This window comes from Mauremys reevesii, linkage group 2 (genome assembly GCF_016161935.1).
Source record: "Mauremys reevesii isolate NIE-2019 linkage group 2, ASM1616193v1, whole genome shotgun sequence".
NCBI lineage: Eukaryota > Metazoa > Chordata > Testudines > Geoemydidae > Mauremys > Mauremys reevesii.
Window position 1 is genome coordinate 52,708,052 of NC_052624.1, and position 21,325 is coordinate 52,729,376.

General features: G+C 44.0%; 1 protein-coding gene across 15 annotated transcripts in view; it reads left to right on the top strand.

Moving 5' to 3' along the window:
• SCIN (scinderin) overlaps positions 1 to 21,325 on the top strand; it is a 148,700-nt gene that overhangs the window by 19,221 nt on the left and 108,154 nt on the right. For 14 of the 15 annotated variants that reach the window (XM_039525853.1, XM_039525856.1, XM_039525860.1 and 11 more), the window contains 4 exons: positions 1,193 to 1,671; positions 7,234 to 7,318; positions 8,663 to 8,802; positions 9,872 to 9,956. In XM_039525853.1, the coding sequence (XP_039381787.1) occupies positions 1,225 to 1,671; positions 7,234 to 7,318; positions 8,663 to 8,802; positions 9,872 to 9,956 (757 nt within the window). In that variant the 5' untranslated portion in view covers positions 1,193 to 1,224. Of the gene's footprint in view, positions 1 to 1,192; positions 1,672 to 4,801; positions 4,851 to 7,233; positions 7,319 to 8,662; positions 8,803 to 9,871; positions 9,957 to 21,325 lie in introns of those variants that run through there. The other variant, XM_039525867.1, reaches the window with a different exon arrangement.

The window sequence follows — 21,325 nt, forward strand, 5'->3', positions numbered from 1 at the left end:
GAGCCTGCCAGCCTCACTGCGCTACCAACCGGACTTTTAATGCTTGATCAGCAGTGCTGATGGAGCCACCAGGGTTCCTTTTCGACCGGGTGTGCCAATCGAAAACTGGACACTTGGCAACCCTAGGCTAGTGTGCTGTAGACTTACACCCCAGCTTGCCACATGCTGTTTGTCTAGACAAGTCGTAAATAGACAAGAAAAACAAATGGTGGGAGAAGGGCAGCACTACTATCTCCATTCTAAAGTTGGGGAACTGAGGCACAGAAAGATCAAAATCCTGATCTTACAAGCTGACACTTACAGACGGATCCCTGTGCTCATACCTAAGGCTACGATTATGTGACAGAGGTCACAGAAGTCACGGAATCCATGACTTCCAGAGACCTCTGTGACATTTTCCACTTCAGCCCCAGGGCGGCGGGGCTGGAGCTGTCAGCCAGCAGTGGTTCTGGGGCTCCCAGTCGCCACGGACAGTGGGGAGACCCTGGATCTCCCATCATCCCCAGGGGGAAGGGAGGGGTCCACAGCTCTGAGCCACCAGTGGCACTGTTAGGACTTCAGAGTGCTCAGCTGTCCCCTTCAGCTCCCAACCACCGCCCTGGAACTCCCAGCCGCCCCCTGGACTCGACCCTACCCATTTTGTCATGGATATTTTTAGCAAAAGTCAGGTACAGGTCATGGGCTTCTGTGACTTTTTTGTTTTGTTTTTTTGTTTGTTGTCTGTGGCTTGTCTGTGATGTTTACTAAAAATAACCATGACAAATTCTTAACCTTATTCATATCCAGTTCACTTTAATGGGGCTGTAAGTGGGCTTTAGGGTTCACCTGTTCAGATCAGCTTACAGAATTGAGGCCTATGGGACTCATCCAGGGCAATGCAGCTACTACGGAGATTCAGTGAGGTATAGGAACCTATGTAGAATGGAATAGAATCTCTGGTGGAGCAAGAAGTTGAACCCAGCTCCAGAGTCCCAGTTTGGTGCCATAACTACAAAATCATCCTTCCCCGGTTCCCAGCTGTAACCACCCAATGATATTATTCTAAATACTGATATTGAATGAAATGTAATGAAATCCAAAGTTTTACAGACATTCATTTATCTTAACTACAGTAATACTGTGCAGCACTGGATACGCAGTCAGTGCTAAACTCATGCAAAACAATCATTAATCATATGCATTTTTTTTCCAGGGGTTAAAATACCTGTGAGGAAAAATCCCATAATGCTCACCACTAGCTACAAAGGCAAACAGCCCACCTTCTCTTTTGAAAGACAAATCAAATTTTCTGCATGCCTGGATTTGGCCTTTGCACAGAATCAAAGTTTTGTGCAGCAGCTCCGAGCCACCCCGCAGAGGGATATATGGCAAAAGCAGCCTCCCGATTTTAGCCACAAATTATATAAATCTTCCAGGCCTTCACGAAAACCACCAGAAAAGGAAAAGGAAGATCTGAAGAAGGCCAAGAGCACAGAATCTGAGACTAAGCAACAGCTTCCAAAGATAAAGTCCAGACAGTTCCACGCTGCTTTGGAAAGGAAGAAAGAGTTGCCCAAGATTGTCACAAGGTTTCCACACGTGGGCTCATATGAACTGGATATAATGTTTGTGAAGAATGGAAAATATAAGACTGGCATATACCAAGATCCCAAACCACATGATTTTAGGCAGGTAAGGTATGTAAGAGTACGTCATAGTGGTATGTCTACACAGCACTTTGGAGTAAGTGGGAAAGAGCCTCCCAGCCAAGGTCAACAGACTTGGCCTGGTGGGGTTCAAGTTACCGCTCATGTATAGTGTGCGCTTTGAAGTTGCAGCTTGGGCTCTGAAGCCCACCGCTCTCCCTAGGTGTCAGAGCCTGAGTCGCAACTTCAAAGCACTGTCTACACACTTATTTTTAGAGTGCTAGCACATAAGAACATAAACGGCTATGCTGGGTTAGACCAAAGGCCCATCTAGCCCAGTATCTTGTCTTCCGACAGTGGCCAATGCAGTCGACCCAGGCTGGGAGACTTGCTCCAAAATGCGGTGTAGACATATCTCTAGACTATTTGAAGCAATTTCTCTCTCACTAGACATAAAATCTATGATAATTAACTTTTTAGGCCACTAGATAGACAAGGTGGGTGAGGTAATATCTTTTATTGGACCAACCTCTGTTGGCGAGACAAGGTGAAGGAGAGTTGTGTGCAAGCTTGTCTCTCTCACTAGCAAAAGTTGGTCCAATAAAAGATATTACCTCACCCACCTTCTCTCTCTAATATCCTGGGACCAACACGGCTACACCACTCACTACATAGGCCACTAGATGTCATTCTTGCAACAAAAACTTTGACCAAACAAGGAAGTGCAGTAGTTAACATCTAACTTTGCTGTACCCAGCTGGATACAAGCTATAATTAAGAAAAAAATAGTCTCTGAAAAGCTTTGTTGAAAGCACAGGGGTTCCCTGATGAATCTAGCTTTTGGAGCTCTCCATGAATTTTGCATATGAGATTGAAATTAAAAAAATGAATATGACTTGTTCATGACTAATTCATTCTCCCTTACCTTATGATTTTTCCTCTCTCCTTACTGGCTGCAATGTCTGGTCTCCAGCAGCAGTGCCTGAATTCCACAAGTAACTGGAGAGGAAAGCTTATTCTCACATTTATTATTTGTATTTATTATTTATTTGCATTAGAGTAGAATGGGGTGAACATTTTCAACCACCCCCCACCCCCCCAAAAAAATAAAAATAAAATAAAGCACGCAGATTCAGGTATACTGAAACATTTTGTGAATTCATGTCAATTTTGGCCAATTGCTTTGGTCAAAAAAAAAAAGAAATTGGAAATGTAGAAATGAATCATTTCAGTTGTTCAGGCTAGATTCACCTAGAGATTAAGATGCCAATCATAAAACAGACATTGTGGTGGTGCGGATGACCTAAGATCTATTCAAGTATTTTATACCAAGTGGAATAGCTTCAACAGGTGAGATTAAGGCCTTGTTTACACTACAAAGTTTTGTCTGCAAAGCGACAACAGCTAGGAGTGTGGAAAAAATCAACCAGGAAAAATAGAAGATTTCTAAGGTGAAAAACAGCAACTTCCCCTCCTCTCTCCAAAACAAATTTTTAAACCTTTGCTATAATTAACAAAGAAACCAAAAAAAGCAGCATTTGTTTTCTTTGATAGGTCCCATTTATCAGGAAAACAATAAATAACTTTTCTCCAGTTTCTTTCAGTCACAGCTATAACCCCGGGCCAAATTCCTTTGCCAAATTGCTTTCACAGGAATTTATCTTCCCTATTCTTTGTGTTTCAGATTAACTGAAAGCTGATTCTCAGGCCCATGTCTACTAGGAGTATTTAAGTAATACTGGTCTCCTAGGGTGGACACAACTATATTGGCAAAGCTACAGTTTGTACCAGCATGCTGAAAGCACCGCCCATGAGTGAAACAAGCTAGACTGGTGAAAACACAGCTTTGCCAGTATAGCTGCATCTACAATAGGGGGCTTTGACAGTCACGGAGCCCCCGCTGATCAACACAGTTGTGCTGGCAGAAGTTTGTAGTGTAGACCTGGCTTCAGTCCCTTCTTGTTGGCAAAGGAACATTGTCTAACTGAATGCTGTCTTAAGGGAAATCCCCTTGTGCTTCAACACCTTCATTCTACAGGAATCCTAGGGAAAAACTGATTTCCACTAAAATCCACAAATCCAAACTTTTCTCCTTCAACTAAATACTTCAGAGAGGGAGGCTTTTTCCTCACACCTCTGCCTCCCAGGCAAAACTCTGCCACTGACAGAAAGAAACCATATGCACCCAGCCACTCTGATTCCAACCTTGCACTGAGAGTCAGCTCCTGCTAAGAGGTAAGTATCCTCAGCACCCATTGGCTTCAGGATCAGGCCCAAGGATTGGTCCCCCACTCTAACAGGCCGAGGAATGCAGAACTAAGCATCTAAGGGTCTGTTCCAGTGCTTAATTTGTGCCAGTAAGCTTGCCAGGGCTGAGCCCCAGCACCTCTAGCGCTTGGCAGTTCATAGCCCCAGCACCTCTGGGCTTGCTGCATCTGTTACGAATGTAAAAACAATTGCTTGAGCCCCAGCACCTCTTTCATTACAAGGTAAGAACTGGTATGTTCACACAGCGGATGTGGGGAGGGGTGATTCCTAGCTCAGGTAGACGTACACATGCTAATTCCACTCAAGTTAGTGGGTTCAAAATTATAGTGTGGCCGTGGCGGCATGGGCAGTGGCTCAGGCTAGCCACCCGAGTCTGTGCCCAGGGGTTTGGAGGGAACTGTGCTCAGGCAGCCACTGCCTGTGTTGTCATGGCCATGCTATTTTTAGTGCACTAACGGGAGCAGAGCTAGTGCATGTCTGTGTATCCATGCTGGGAATCGCTCTCCCAGCTGCTGAGTAGACATACTCCAATTGGCTAAACTTTATCATACCACCACAGTTGTCTCCCATTGGCAAACAAACTGCACAAGTCTAGTAAGCTCTAGAATATTTTTCTGGATGTGATGCAAGTTTGAGAGATACAAAGGGCTAGTCTGCCTAGGAAATTTTACAGGCACAATTATACCGACATAATTATACCAGTAAAAATCTCCATGAAGACAAGCCCTTACAATCTCAGTCCCAGGTGCTCCCCTGTGTCAGGACTGCTTTGTGCATTGCCATCAGGGCAAAGCTGCCTTTTAAGCCATGGCAGAATCAGACCAGCATAAACTGGTGAAGAGCTGTTTTAGTGGTTTAAAGCCACATTTGCACCCTGTTCTGCTGCGTTTTCCTAGGATCAGGATCAGGATGGTTAGGCCTTGTCCATTGATGTATCTGCACGAGTTTGGTAATGAGGTAAGCAACATTAGTGCAAGTCACTTTTTTACACAAGTGCAGTGCGTCTAGGTTAAAAATGTGCAGGGCTGTAGTTATATTGGCCCCCAAACCTCCAGTGTTGACAGGTTCTGAGACAAAAGAACAAGGTACAAAATTCAGAGGTGAGGTAAATGTTGATGCAGATTATATTATAGTAAGTGGATGTAAATGGCTTTAATTTGGTGGGTTTTTTTACACACACTAAAAGCCCAGTTACCCTCTCTTACATGGTGTAACTCCCATTGAAATCAGTGGGAGTTGCACCCTGTAACTGAAGGCAGAATTGGGCCCCATAGGATTAGAAGCAGGTGCTGCTAATAGAGTTTAAGGTCTTACTCCTATTAGTAGCTTTTCCTGCTGTCCTCCATTCTGACCCACTGGTGTGTATATTACACTACATTCCATCAGTTCATAGTTTCACATCTGCTTTCATCAAATTACCAGCCTGTTGTTTACACTGCCATTTAGGTGACCTCTGAATTTGGCCCTGGGACTATTTCTGCTGCACAAGCCCTCACCATTTCAGTTTTCACATGTCCAGTTAACTAAGGCATAATGTCCTCATAACTTACACAGATCATTAACCCAGATGCCACTAAACCTTGTGGTTACCAATTTTCTTCCAAAATACTGGCTCACTCACTGCCTAGACACGGGTATGTTTATATCCGTTACAGCTTGTGGAGGTCTGAGAAACTTGTGAATTTGGTTTGTGTTTCTACCTAAGGCCCTGGCATACACTACAAAGTTAGGTTGATATAAGTCACCCTGTATCAACCTACTTGTGCACTCAAATTTGTCTCCAGCCGACATAAATATCCCATTACAGTGATGCTGTAAAATCATCTCCCCAAATGGCATAGAGACATGGTCAACCTACTGAAGTCAATGCAGTGCCAGGATACAAACTGTGGGACAGGTCTACCCTAACAGTCCTTCAGCAGCTGTCCCACAATGCCCCATTCCCTGTGACAGTGATTACTCTGACCATAATTATAAACTCCACTGCCCAGGGGTCACTGAGACAAAAAGCTACCCTCCCCGCACCCCCTTAAAGCCCTCCGTGTTTCTTTTAAATGTCTTTTCCTGATTGCTCACCTTGGCAAGCACACCTAGGAACTCATTTTTGTTGTGTGCAACTGTCCAGTCAACCATGCCAGCAATCCAACTGGAAGCAGCCGGCTTCAACAAGGAAGTGTTCTTCTTCTTTCTAGTATTGCTTTCCACAGATCTCCAAAATTAGGTGAAAGAGCTTACCCTAATGAAAGTCTCTTTTCCCTGCAGACTTCTAAGTCCACTTTATTAGGGCCAAATCTTGTCCTATGTACATGAGGACTCTGTTTGGAGAAAGGTTATTAATTCAGACAAAAGCTGCTACCTTCATGCCCTCTTGTTGCGAATTCCAGGACATTTTGTTTGTTTATTTTAAATCTGATCTATTTGGAACCCAGAGTCTTTTTTTTTTTTTTTTACTAAATACATCCTTTCGAATAAAGCATCTCTTTGAAGCTCCTTGGCTGCATTGTTCGAGCATTGTTTCTAGCAAGTCTTAGTTCTCCTGCAACAGGATTCTCTTAAACATGCTAACTGGAGTCCAGATTACAGCAGCGTGGGAAACAGTTTCCCATTCTTTGAAAATTTTTGACATTTCCAATAATTTTCCCAATCTCCACTGAGACAAAACTGAGATGCCATGATCAGAAACCCCATTTTGGACCTGAGAAAGTTGCGTTGAAATTAAGACATTTCTGCAAAAAGTTTTGGGTTTCAATGAACCAGCGTTCTTTGGTTGATAAAGAACATTTTGTTTGAAAAATCCCTGACCAGCTCTAGTACAAGATGTCTATTCATGATGCTCCTTAAGTCAACTAAATGGAGTTGATGGAGGATGGTCCTAAGTACTCCCTCTGTACAGAGAATTCAATGTATTGACTCCAAGACATCCTCATCCTTAGCTGTTTTAGGACCTGGACTCCCTTCTGTGGAAAAATGCTGCGCTGCTATTATTAATTATACAGTGGTAGTGTTTAGGAGCCCCACTCATGGACCAGGATCCCATTGTGCTAGATGCTGTATGAACAGAATATAAAGATGGTTCCTACCTCAGAGAGCTTATCTCTGGGCAAATAAGCTAATGACCAGATGTTTAGCTGGTGTAGTGCCATTGGCACTATACCGATTTAGCTAGCTGGAGATCTAACCCTAAATCTTTTGTTTTATGAATTGAAAAGCCATTAAAGCTATTTTTGATGTACTGGTATATCTTGCCCTTTGTCTAATTTCAGCACATAAGGGCTTCTCTGACTCTTGGTTTTAGTATGATGACACGTCTGACATTGCAATGTTCCCTTGTCTTGTGCAGTATGAAACTAATATACCAGACTTTGTGACAAGTTACCCCAGAGACCCTTTCAATTTAAAGTTCAAATCTCAGCATTTAAATGCAGGTAAGTCTTTGCTGATATGCAAACTCATTGTACTGTAGAAGTTAGCTATTGATGTGGTAACTTCAGAGGATAAGAATAAGGCTGTGAGGTAAATGACCTTAGGGGAGGTTAAGTAGCCTCAAATGAAGCATAAGGCACTGAATGACAATATGTCTGGACAATTAGTATACAAATTAAAGTTTATTCCCCTAATTAACATATGGGACCTGTGGCACAGACCTGACTCATGCACATCATCTCATTGTCTCAGAATGGGACAATGCCATTCTGAGACAAAGCCCAGTCGGTGTCTCCGGTGCAGGCTCCGGGCCCCGGAGGCTCGGCCCACCTGGTGCAGGGGAAGGTGCTGGTGCCCGTGGCAGGGTCGAGTCCTCATCCTAGATCACTGGATTCTGGCAGTGGGAGTAGCATTCATATATGAAAGTAACAGCGGATGGATAAATTGCTTCTAGACATAGATTTACTGTAGATAGCAGTTCCTAAGTCAGCTAAATTTCACTGTTAGAGCTAGATTGTGCCTGACCCATGTGAAAGTGTATGGCAGGGGGAGAGGGCACAAGAGATCTTTGAGTCACTTGCATGGCCTGCATAATGGACAGGCACAACTGCAGTCTCTGCCCTTGGGGGAGCACAGGGTCTGATTGTTCTCTTCCACCCTGCAGGGGCATCCACAATCCCAGAGTGCAGTGAGGAAGCAGGGCCATGCCTCTCTGCTCCTCAATACCAGCCCTCTGAATTAGGCCTGCTCAGAAGGGGTACAAGCTGGCTCTCTGGAGATGGATAGATGCAGGTGTGCTTGCCTGCATGTGGGGAAGTTCAGGGAGGAATTCTTCAGGGGCACTGCAGCTCCACATGCTCTTAATGCAGGGCCATAATTACATGGCACAGCTGAGGCTTAGAATTTGAGATCTGTGGATTTGAACTCAATGTATGTGCTCTTCCTTATGCAAACTCTGCCCAGAGTTAGCTTGTGCTATCTTATATTAAGCAGATGGAACATGGGAAGAGTGCTCTTACTGTAATTGCACAGCTTTCAAGTCATATGTTTCTTGTCAACAATTACACAATAGTTATGGCCACCATACAGATATATCCTGTACAGTAAAACATTAATATCATCAAATATTTACAGCAGTGGGACGGGCAGGGCGTTCACAAGGGTTTTGCATTTACACATTTCACATACTCCTCTTTCTGGGACGCTCTCCCAAACTTCCATCTGCTTACAGCTCCCCAAACCCCGATGATCCTAAAGCTCCTGGTGATAGTGATGTAAGATATAACTCCAGAGCACAGACTGCCTGTTTTATAACTGCTAGCATGTTGTTTACTTAACTTCTTCAGTTCATGCACTTCAGCCATTGAAAGACAAGCAAAAGGACACCAAGGGGAGATTCATTACGTACAAGCCTCATGAATGCAAATGGGAATCCAGGCTAATTCTGCCAAAGAATGCTTGGCCACCGAAGTCTGCTTCATTTACGGTTAGTTGAACCTTGAGCCAAGCTCCCTGTCTCTCTGTTGTACTCCAGTGGGCTTCAGATCAGGCCCTTAGGGACATTGTAGGTACACCTCTACCTCGATATAATGAGACCCGATATAACGCGGTAAAGCAGCGCTCAGGGGGGCGGGGCTGCACACTCCGGTGGATCAAAGCAAGTTCGATATAACATGGTTTCACCTATAATGTGGTAAGATTTTTTGGCTCCCGAGGACAGCGTTATATCAAGGTAGAGGTGTAGTTTTGATGCAGCTAATGAGGGCACCAGGCTGCTGGAGAGTTTAGGAGACTCAGTAGATGGAGTGTCGGGTTCTCCCCTGTCCCTGGATGTAGTTTGTACCTGGTGGGGGGGTTAGGTGTGGGACTCCCACTGATCATGGTGGAAGTTGGGAGGATAATTATCTTGGGGTTGCTTTGAAAATTAAGCCCTTAATGTTAAATTATACAATACAGCACATGGCAATAGCACATACCCTTATATCTTCAAACTGTCAGGGGACCATGTGGAAGGAAGTTCATTACTGGGGTCTGGGGGTGTGTGTCATATTCTCTGTGCAAGACATTGACTATTTCTGAAGGTGTGGGTGGGAGGGAATGATATTGGGAAGGCTTAGAAACATAAACCAAGCACTTAAAGCTAAAATGTCTCTAAACATAAAAGGATCTCTGCTCCCAGTGCATGCACTCAACTCCCATTAATGTTAATGGAGAATGTATTGAACACGGATATTGTTTGGGTAGCAGATGCCCCAAGTTATGAAGTTGTCCTCTTGTGTAATGATAAGAGACATTAGATCATCTGTACCAAATCTATTTGCAGCAATAGTTTTGCTATTTAAAAGTAATACTTGTAATATTTGCACAAGCAAATAAGGTGATTGCACATACAAATGTGCCTGAATAGACATTTGGATGCCCTATTCCCTGATTCAGATGTGTAAGCATGTCTGAGATTCTGGTTCTTTAACCCTCCCATCAAAGACCATAGGAGCATTCTCATGCCCTGTGTATCATTTAATTGCTCTAATTAATCCTTATTATTCTATTCCTAGAGACACAGAAGGCGACGTGGTGTCCACACAGCATTCCTAGATCGTGTGAATGAAAAGCTATGTACAATATGGCAGGAGGAAGTAGGTGGTGATGTTGTATTGTTCCCTATGGAGCAAACCCAGTGTCTCCTTAGGGCCACATGATGGTTGCTTGTGCAGGGGGTAGCCAGGATACAATTATTTGTTCCTCATGAACTCCAGGAGGCAGGGAGTGCTGGTGCTGCCAGAAGCACTCCACACCTCAGCAGGGGGCATGGCTGGGTAGAGTGAAGGAAGGTTAAACACAACAAATCCAACCCCCTCCTGGAGGATGGAGTGGAGAGAGCTGCAGACATCCTCAGGTGTTCACTTAGAATGTGAGATGTGCTCAGACCTGGACTGATACCAATAGTTACGATCTCACCCCTCTGCACACTGGCAGAGAAAGGGAACAACAAAGGCCACTGATGCCTGAGCTCTGTAAAATGCCCTGGGAGAATTCGAAGTGCCGTGGGAGATATTATGCCTGCTGCTGTCCTATACAGGCATGATGTCTCCATCCATTAACATGCAGGCAGTGCACCTCCTCCCTTCTTGCAGTGGTTCTCAGATCCATAACGGTGCGGTTAAAAAGCAGAGCTGGGTGACCTGCTGATTAAAGCAGGAGATGTATAATGAGTCACTCGTTTTCAGATGCAGAGTCACCTTCTGCCAAATTGCATTCTTCTATTTCTAGCCAGAATATGATTCAGAAAAGCTGATCTTGGAGACTAGAGCACTGCTGACATTAACTTTGCTTACATACGTGCATTCCAAACTGACAATGGGAATCAAATCCAAAACCAAGGACATCTTTTATATCCTAAAACACCGCCAAGCACTTCTTTAAATAGAGGGCACCTTTCTAGGGAAAGTTTAGTATTTTTATCTGATGCTGGTTTTGTGATTAACTCAATTAAAATTCTTTTTTTACTCTGTATTTCAGGTGGAAATTCACCCCAGTATTGAGGGCCTGCAAAGCCCACATCCCATTGTGCCCTTAACGTGGGTCTTGCATACTTCATAAAGCCTTATCCTATCCAGCTGGATAGAAGTGAATTTCACTCTGGTGTACTAGCCTCCCCATATTAGCTCTTGCAATCTTCTAAAACCAGAGGCACCCTAACCAGGGCCGGCTCCAGACCCCAGCGTGCCAAGCGCGTGCTTGGGGCGGCGTGCTGCGGGAGGGCGGCAGGCGGCTCCGGTGGACCTCCCGTAGGCATGCCTGCGGAGGGTCCGCTGGTCCCGCGGCTTCGGTGGAGCATCCGCAGGCGTGCCTGCGGGAGGTCCACCGGAGCCGCAGGACCAGCAGACCCTCCGCAGGCACGTCTGTAGGAGGTCCACTGGAGCCGCGGGACCGGCGACTGCCAGAGCGCCCCCCGCGGCATGCCGCCCTGCTTGGGGCAGCGCAATTCCTAGAGCCGCCCCTGACCCTAACCTAGTGCTGTGGTGAATAAAGTGTCAGAAAGGCTGGTGGGAACTATCCTGCTAATGCCGTTCACTGCAGTCTCAGTGCTTCAGTGATTCTCTGAAGTGCCAAAATGGCAGCCTTGGGAGTTGTGCTTAGCTCCACGTACATTTTTGTCCTGATCAGTTAGGGCAGCAATGCAGCACTTAAAAAATATGTCTCCTGAGATATTTCTCCTAGCACGCCTCTCCTGCTGTGTTCCATCTGTGGACTTTTTAGGCGTCTCCTCCAAGTTGTTTCAAGTCATCTCTGTCCAAATGGTCGGCCCCCTAGGAGGAACAGAACATTCCAACAAATACTTTGAATCTTTGAATGCAGCGCTTCGGTGTTCCCACATAGCTGTGATCATTAACATTTCAAAAGCAAATTTTTGATCTTTCAGCAGGTGCAATCATGGAATCATAGCAATGTTGGACTGGAAGGGATCTCAGTAGGTCATCTAGTCCAGTCCCCTGCACTGAAGTTGGACTAAGCGTTATCTAGAACATCCCTGACGAGGTGTCTGGCTAACCTGCCCTGAAAAACCTCCAATCACGTGGATTCCACAACCTCCTTACATAATTAGTTCCAGTGCTTAATTACACTGACAGCAGGGTGGCTCTAGCCATTTCGCCGCCCCAAGCACGGCGGCACGCCGCGGGGGGGCGCTCTGCCGGTCGCCAGTCCCGCAGCTCCGGTGGACCTCCCACAGGCACGTCTGTGGGAGGTCCACCGGAGCCGCCTGCCGCCCTCCCGGTGACCGGCAGAGAGCCCCCCGCAGCATGCCGCCCCAAGCACACGCTTGGCGTGCTGGGGCCTGGAGCCACCCCTGACTGACAGGAAGTTTTTTCCTAATGTCTAACCTACATCTCTCTTGCTGCAATTTAAGCCCGTTATTTCTTGCCCTGTCCTCAGTGGATAGGGAGAACAATTTATTAACTTCTTTATAACAGGCTTTTATGTACTTGAAACATGCCCCATCTCAGTTTTCTCCTCTCCAGATTAAACAAAGCCATTTTTTTCACTTTTTCCTCATTGGTCATGTTTTCTAGACCTTTAATCATTTTTGTTGCTCTCCTCTGAATTTTCTCCAATTTCTCCACATCTTTCCCAAAGCATGGTGCCCAGAACTGGACACAGTACTCCAGTTGAGGCCTGGTCAATGCTGAATAGAGTTGAAGAATTATTTCTTGTGCCTTGATTACTACACTCCTGCTAAAACAGCCCAGAATGATGTTTGCTTTCTTTGCAACGATGTTAGATTGTTGACTCATACTTAGTTTTGTGATGCACTACAAAACTCAAATGCTTTTCTGCAGTACTCCTTCCTAAGCAGTCATTTCTCACTTTTTATTTGTGCATTTGATTATTCCTTCCTACATGCAGTACTTTGCATTTTTCCTTATTGAATTTCATCCAAGTTACAGCAAACCTGTTTCTCCAGTTTGTCAAGATCATTTTGAATTCTAATCCTACCTTCCAAAGCACTCGCAACCCCTCCCAGCTTGGTATAATCCACAAACTTTATAAGTGTACTCTCCATGCCATTATCCAAATCATTTCTGAAGATATTGAGTAGAACCAGATCCATGAAGATTCCTGCAGGACCCAACTCAATATGCACTTCCAGTTTGAACCAGTGATAATTACTCTCCGGGTATGGTTTTCCAAGCAGTTGTGCACCCACCTCATAGTAGGTTCATATAGGCTATATTTCCCTAATATGCTTTATGATAAGATCATGTTAGACAGTATCAAAAGCCTGCCTAAAGTTGAGATATATCACATCTACTCTTTTCTCCCATCCTCCACAAGGTCTGTTACCCTGTCAAAGAAGGCTATTAGGTTGGTTTGACATAATATGCTCTTGACAAATCCATGTTGACTGTTACTTATCTTAATATTTTCTAGGTGCTTACAAATTGATTGTTTATTTGCTATATTATCTATTGCTTCATATTTGTGCCAAAGGTACCAAAGTCAAGCTGACTGGTCTATGATTCTCAGGTTGTCCTTATTTTCCTTTTTATAGATCAGTCCTTTGTAAATATTCTGTTCTTACTTTGCTTTCAATTTCATGGGGTCTATTACAAACCCAATGCAGCCTTATATTGTATATTGCACTAAAGGAGACTGTCTTAATTTCACAGGCATGCCAGACCAAATAGCAGGAAGAGGAAAAAGCAATGCAGTGAAAGTTGTCTAGCAGGATCCAAGTCATTGCACCAAGTCCAGCCTTATGAAATGCATAAACCTCAGCAAATCCTGTGAAAGATACTAGTGGTGCTTCACTGCATTTCTTGTATGTCCTGTTGTGTCAGATGTCAAATTACTGAGAATTCCAACCTGAAAAAACTAACTAGGGCTAGATCCTGAGCTGTTGTAAATCAGCATAGATAGCTCCATTGACTGAGGAGCTTGAACATCTTTAGCACAATGCAGCAGGCATAACTTTAAATTTATACCAGTATAAAATGGAAACCCTAAATCTACTACAGTTTTGCTAAGCTTTGTGCCGTCTTATCTTTATAACTGACCATGGCAACTCTTTCCCTTATGGAGTTTTTATTCCTGAAGGAATGAAGTGGTTGATACTATGACTTTCTCATCCCTAAGAATGTCTTTTTATTTTTCTTTCTCCTTCCTGCTCCTCAGTCTCTTCCCCTTCTCATTAACCCACATTCCCCTCATATTTACTTCCAACACTTTCCCAACACATCCACTCCCTCTTCTCTCTATCTAGACGCCTCCTTTTTTATTTTCTCTCCAAGTTACTCTCCTTTTTCTCCATTTTATATGAAGGAAGGGAAGAGTGAAAGGGGATGAAGCAAGGGAGCGCCACATTCCTCTTGTTCTCTGCTTAATGGCACTCAGTAGATTCACAGTCTGCAGCAGGGGTAGGCAACCTATGGCACGGGTGCCGAAGGCGGCAAGTGAGCTGATTTTCAGTGGCACTCACAGTGCCTGGGTCCTGGCCACTGGTCCGGGGGGCTCTGCATTTTAAATGAAGCTTCTTAAACATTTTAAAAACCTTATTTACTAAAGTCATAAGTAATCTGTGTAGTATGATACACACCAATGGTGATTTAGTATGAGAAAACTGCATGCAGGATTGAATTGCACTTTCAGGCTGATGACCATGCACGTGCTTCTTTGGAAAGACGGAGACCCCAATTTAACTCTCACCAGTGATACTCCCCTGTGCAATGATCTCACAGCTCTGCATGTACCGCTTTCTCATTAAGTGTCTCTCCAATACTTCCCAGAGGCAGAAGTGTGTATTAAATGACCTTTTACATATTAAACACCAACATCTGCCTTCATGTAATACCAGGCAGGGAGCAAATTCATTATATCTCCAGACCCTTGTCTGGTTTGAAATGTAGAGTTCACTGTGTAACTTTCAAGGGCTGCATCTCGACCCAGAATAAACCATATTCCAGGCATGTTTGTGATTTTTCTTCTTCTCTGTGTGCTGAATAGGCACAATGCCATTCCTCCTCATCCTTTTTTTTTTTTTTAAAACTTGCTTTGTACAGTTCTTAGCACTATAGGGCCTTGGTAAAAACTGAGTCAGGACATCCGGATTTGACCTCATGCTTTTATATACAATAATAAAACCTAGCACTCATATACCGCTTGGCAAATGTGATCTGAGCCTTCTCAGACCCTGTGAACTAAGGAAATAATACATAGTATTTGTGGTGTGCCTAGCATTCCTCCAGCACTATAATCAAGAATCATTTACAGATGGGGAAACAGGCACAGAGACATTAAATGACTTGTCACGGCCACAGAAAAAATCCATTTCACATCTTAGATTAGAAAGTTCTCAGCTGTCAGGATTGTGCTCAGTTCATTAAATCATAAGAACATAAGAATGGCCAAACTGAGTCAGACAAATGGTCCTTCTAACCCAGTATCCTGTCTTCCAACAGTGGCCAATGCCTGGTGCTTCAGAGGGAATGAACAGAATAGGTAAACATCAAGTGATCCATTTCCTGTCTCCCATTCCCAGCTTCTGGCAAACCATAGTACTCTTTCTTAAAATATACCTTTTAACAGATCCCCTAAGAAATAAGGCTGAGATTTTGAGCCTATCTCCATTGCACTCCTTTGGAAAAATCCAGCTCAAATCCTTTTCTTGCTTTGATGGAATTATTACAGTATGTGAAGGAGGGAGTGGAAGAACCTGTTTCTATTAAGAACTCACTGGAAAAAAGATATAGAACTCACAAAACTTTCTGGGTTTTTTTCCCCCCAGCATTCCAACACCAGCACTGCTGTGCAATAACTGTGAGCTTGATGTGCACTCTGGATGTTCACAGGCCAGTAAACACACCAAACCTCCCACCTAGTATCCAAATTTTCATATCAACGTGACCAGAATTAATGGTTTTAGAAATTGAGTAGGCATTACCATGGCCAGGTGTCCAGCCATGAACACATTTAACTCTGCAGGACTCATCCAGTACACTCCAGTCATTTGATCTGGGGATGTGAGATTGGTATGGTACAACATACAACCCAAACACTGGTGCTAATTGGAAAGAGTCGTCCACAATTACAATTGGCAAAGTGCGGATAGAAGAATTAATGGTAAATTCTCAGAATGGAGAGGGGTAACTAGTGGTGTTCCCCAAGGGTCAGTCCTCGGACCAATCCTATTCAATTTATTCATAAATGATCTGGAGAAAGGGGTAAACAGTGAGGTGGCCAAGTTTGCAGATGATACTAAACTTCTCAAGATAGTTAAGACCAAAGCAGATTGTGAAGAACTTCAAAAAGATCTCACAAAACTAAGTGATTGGGCAACAAAATGGCAAATGAAATTTAATGTGGATAAATGTAAAGTAATGCACATTGGAAAAAATAACCCCAACTATACATACAACATGATGGGGGCTAATTTAGCTACAACGAGTCAGGAAAAAGATCTTGGCGTCATCGTGGATAGTTCTCTGAAGATGTCCACGCAGTGTGCAGAGGCAGTCAAAAAAGCAAACAGGATGTTAGGAATCATTAAAAAGGGGATAGAGAATAAGACTGAGAATATATTATTGCCCTTATATAAATCCATGGTACGCCCACATCTCGAATACTGTGTACAGATGTGGTCTCCTCACCTCAAAAAAGATATTCTAGCACTAGAAAAGGTTCAGAAAAGGGCAACTAAAATGATTAGGGGTTTAGAGAGGGTCCCATACGAGGAAAGATTAAAGAGGCTAGGACTCTTCAGCTTGGAAAAGAGAAGACTAAGGGGGGACATGATAGAGGTATATAAAATCATGAGTGATGTTGAGAAAGTGGATAAGGAAAAGTTATTGACTTATTCCCATAATACAAGAACTAGGGGTCACCAAATGAAATTAGTAGGCAGCAGGTTTAAAACAAATAAAAGGAAGTTCTTCTTCACGCAGCGCACAGTCAACTTGTGGAACTCCTTACCTGAGGAGGTTGTGAAGGCTAGGACTATAACAATGTTTAAAAGGGGACTGGATAAATTCATGGTGGCTAAGTCCATAAATGGCTATTAGCCAGAATGGGTAAGAATGGTGTCCCTAGCCTCTGTTCATCAGAGGATGGAGATGGATGGCAGGAGAGAGATCACTTGATCATTGCCTGTTAGATTCACTCCCTCTGGGGCACCTGGCATTGGCCACTGTCGGTAGACAGATACTGGGCTAGATGGACCTTTGGTCTGACCCGGTACGGCCTTTCTTATGTTCTTATGTTCTTATGCTGCACTCTACTGTTCAGCAGAATGAGAAAAAATCATGATTTTTATAAGGTTTTCACTACTGCTTTCTGATACAGGTAAACCACTCACATACACAAAGAACTGTGTCTGCTGTTAGGGTTTGTCTCCACTTACCGGGGGATCGACATGCGGTGATCGATCCACCATGGGTCGATTTAATGGATCTTAGACTAAATTGACCGCAGATCACTTCCTGTTGCATTGACTGAGGGCAGGGCTACACTATGGGGCTAAGTCAACCTAAGTTACGCAACTCTCCAAGCGACTTACCTTATGCTTCTCATTCCGATGGAGTACTGGAGTCGATGGGAGAGTGATCAGTGGTTGATTTAGTGGGTATTCACTAGACCTGCTAAATCGACTCCTGGTGGATCAATCGCTGCATGTTGATCCCCCGGTAAGTGGATACAAGCCCTAAAACAGTCACTTTGTCTTTGTATCCTAGGTCTGAATCCACTCACAAAGCAAAAGATCCTGTGATTCCATCTCAAAAAATTTTGCCACTCAAACTGACCTCCATCTCCACTGACATGCTTCAAAAAGCCTTTAAATCTCAAAGAAAGTGTAGTATGTTTTGTGTAGCAAGCACTGGCTAGAGCGTGGTGTTCTTATGCCTCAACAATCATTGGTGCTAGAGATTCTAGCAAAATCTTTTAATCCTTTTAACTTTTTCACTCTCACTGAGCAATGCATTTTAAATCTTGCCCATGCTGGGATGCAGTCAGCTGAAGTGCGAACACCATTTTGCACAGCGTAGGAAGAACAGTCAATATCCATTACTGTAAAATCTCTTTAAAAGTATAAGGTCTGATCCAAACCCCACTGTGGTCAATGACCGTCTTTCCATTGACTTCAGTGGGCTGTGGATTAGGCTCAGAAAGAATGAATTTACTCCTTTGTTTTGTTTGGGATGGTACAAGTATTATCCACATGGCATAAATCTGAGTTGGATTGCATTTTCTGGTATTTTTACACAGTGCTTTTATACAACCCTCTGCTGCCTCATTATACATGTATGTAGAGCAAATCTGAGAACTTTTGGTTTCAGTCCTTTTAAAACAGGTATGTGCAAACTTTTTGGCTCGAGGACCACATCTGGGTGGAGAAATTGTATACAGGGCCGTGAATCTAGGGCTGGGGCAGGGGGTTCGGGTGGACGAAGTGTGACATGTGAGAGGGGGTGTTGTGTGCGGGAAGGGGCTCAGGCAAGGCATTGGGGTGCAGGAGGGGATATGGGAGGGGGTTAGCGGGCTCAGGGCAGGGGGTTGTGGTGCAGGAGAGTTTCAGAGTGCAGGCTCCGGCCTGGTTCCGCTTACCTTGAGCAGCTCCAGGGTAGCAGCAGCATGCAACGGGGCGAAGGCAGGCTCCGTGCCAGCCCTGGCCCCGTGCCGCTCCTGGAAGTGGCCAGCATGTCCGGCAGTGGCTCCTGGGGATGGTGTGGGGCAGGCGGCTCCACCGCATGCTGCCCTTGCCTGTCGGTACCACCTCTGAAGCTCCCATTGGCCGCAGTTCCCCGTTTCTGGCCAACAGGAGCTGCGGGGGGTGGTGCCTGCAGTTGAGGGCAGCACACAGAGCCCTCTGCCTCTCCCTCCCCCAGGGGCCACAAGGACATGGTGCTGGCTGCTTCCGGGAGCAGGGTGGGACCAAGGCAGGCAGGGAGCCTGCCTTAGCCCTGCTGCGCCATGGGGTTGGCAATCCTGCAGCCTGGATTGAAAGCCCTGACGGGCCGGATCCAGCCCACAGGCTGTAGTTTGCCCTCCCCTGTTTTAAAAGATTGAAGAAAAATAACTTCCAGACATTCACATTAATTAATGTTATATGGTATGAGCTGAAACATGCCCTGAAATCAGAGTGCTGAACAAGAGTATGGGCAAATCTACTTTCCAAGACAACTTGATATTTAAAAGGAAAAATCAGCAGGCTCATGGTCTATTACTAATACTTGACATTTAAATAGTATTTTTTTCTATAGATCTTAACGTACTTCACGGATCTTTAATAACTCCATTCTAGAGACAGGAAAACTGAGGAGGACAGATTTTAAGGCCTCTCAGTTCAGGAAAACATCCCTATTTAGGACAGTCCTTAAACATGTTTAAAGTAAAGCATATGCTTAAATGCTGTCCTAATCAGGGCTGGACTTAAGCACGTGTTTAAATGGTTTCTTGAATTGGGGCATATGGCCCAGATCCTCAAAGATATTTAGGTGCCTAACTTCCATTGATTTCAATCAGAGCTAGGAGAGTAAGTATCTTTGAGGTTCTAGGTCTAAGTGACTTGTCCAAGATATCACAGCATGTTGGTGTCAGGCTCTAGATTAGAACCCAAATGTCCTGACTCACAGCCCATGTTTGATCCAATTTAACTATTAGAGTAATTTTATTGTTTGTACAGTATCAGTTTTCATATATAACTGCCATCTAGGATCACTTGAAAGAAATTTGCATAGTCTCCACCCATCTCAGTCCTTTTATATTTAAAAATCAAAACACGTGTAAAATTCTTTTTTCTCTATTGCTAACTACCACCATCAGTTTGTTTGTTTTTTAACTATTGTGTATTGGTTTTTGTCTGTTCCGTGCTGGAGGACAAGCTGGCTGATCTCTCGAGATCGTATCCCTGTCCTAATACAGGAGAAGTGACAGCCTGCGTACGAGTCTTGGGCATGGCTAAGGTTACAGTCTTCCCTCTTGAATGGTGCCAGGAAAGGACCCGGGAGAATCATTGTGAGCACAATGGCCCTGAGTTAGACTAACCACCTGACAGTTCAAGAAGCCACCATCATTTTTAATTAATTATATAATTTAGCTGAGATAAAGAGCCACTGATCAGGAATCCTGAGGGCCTAATTTGCCAAAATTTGCAATGCTGGTGCACAGTTTATTGCAGATTTTCTTGGGCGGAGGATCAATGTGGCATGCTCCAAATCAGCATTTACTTTGAGCGAATAATATTGTAATAGTGAATGCTTTGTTGCCAGTCACTACTCTAGAATAGAAAATGCCATTTGTATCTCTCTGTGTTGTACACTATTGTTGCTGGTGTTTTCTTAACAGTTAACTTGTATCACACACAAGTATGCCAGATGCTTCCTGTAAAACAGGAAGGGAGATCCCTGCCTCAAAGAGCTTACTGTAAGAGGCCCACTCCTGCACTGAGAACCACACAAGCATGTCGGGGCAGAGCTCAAGGCAGGGTTGGGGCCTAAAGAAGAAATGCCTTGGGCCTGTGCCTCCTTTCACGTACACAAGTTTTACACTTTGTAACAACATGGACTTCAGTGGAGCTACTTAGCAGAGATGAGAACCAGGTCTGTTATTAAGACCCTCATCCTTAGAGCAGCCAGTAGGTATTGGAAATACTCTTGCTGAACTTTACATATCTGCATTGCAGAGGAGGGCCTGTGCTGCACTCACTTGATGCACAAAGATTTATAAACAGACAAGTGCTGGGTTTCTTACAAAAACACTGATTCTTCTTAGTTGGAAAAATATGACAAGGAAATGTCTGTCATGTAGGTTGTACTAAAATTGCACTCAGTCCAAGGCACTTTGGTGTGTGCTCTCATTGTCTTTTTGTTAATCTTTCACGTTCTACATGAAAATTGCAGCAGTTTCTTTTCAATTTGCATCCTTGTTTAGCTCAAGAGAATTATATCTGCGCAGTGGTCTTATACTCGGTTTCCTTCTTTGGAACACAACAATCCCATGGCACACAGTGGAAAGTTAAATCACAATTGCAGTAAACAGATACATTCTGGTGCATATTTTTCCAAAGAGGAAAAGTCCCTCCCGTTGCCAGTAATGCACCTTTGTAAGAAAGTCCACTGTTAATAGTCAATCATAATTAGAACCAGACAAAGCCAAAGAATATAACAGAGATTATTTTTTTCAATTAAGGAAATATTCTGAGCTTGTGAAGGAGACTACATAAAAGGAAAAATAGTGGTCTGATTTATCCTAAAGTACCAGAATGATATGTACACTGTCCATTGATCACGTCTATAGCATATGGGTGGAGGGGGGATTGTGCAACAATTTCTGATTCCATTAACTCCTTGCATCATAGTCAGTGGAAGAACTTTCATAGAATTCAATAAGAATTGGATCAGGCCCTAGTGCATTAGCTGTATGACCTGGACCTGGGACCTGGGACACAGTCCATCCTCATGGTGTTGTGTTGTGGTTTAAGTATTGTACAAAAACACTACGTAAATCTAACACGTGTA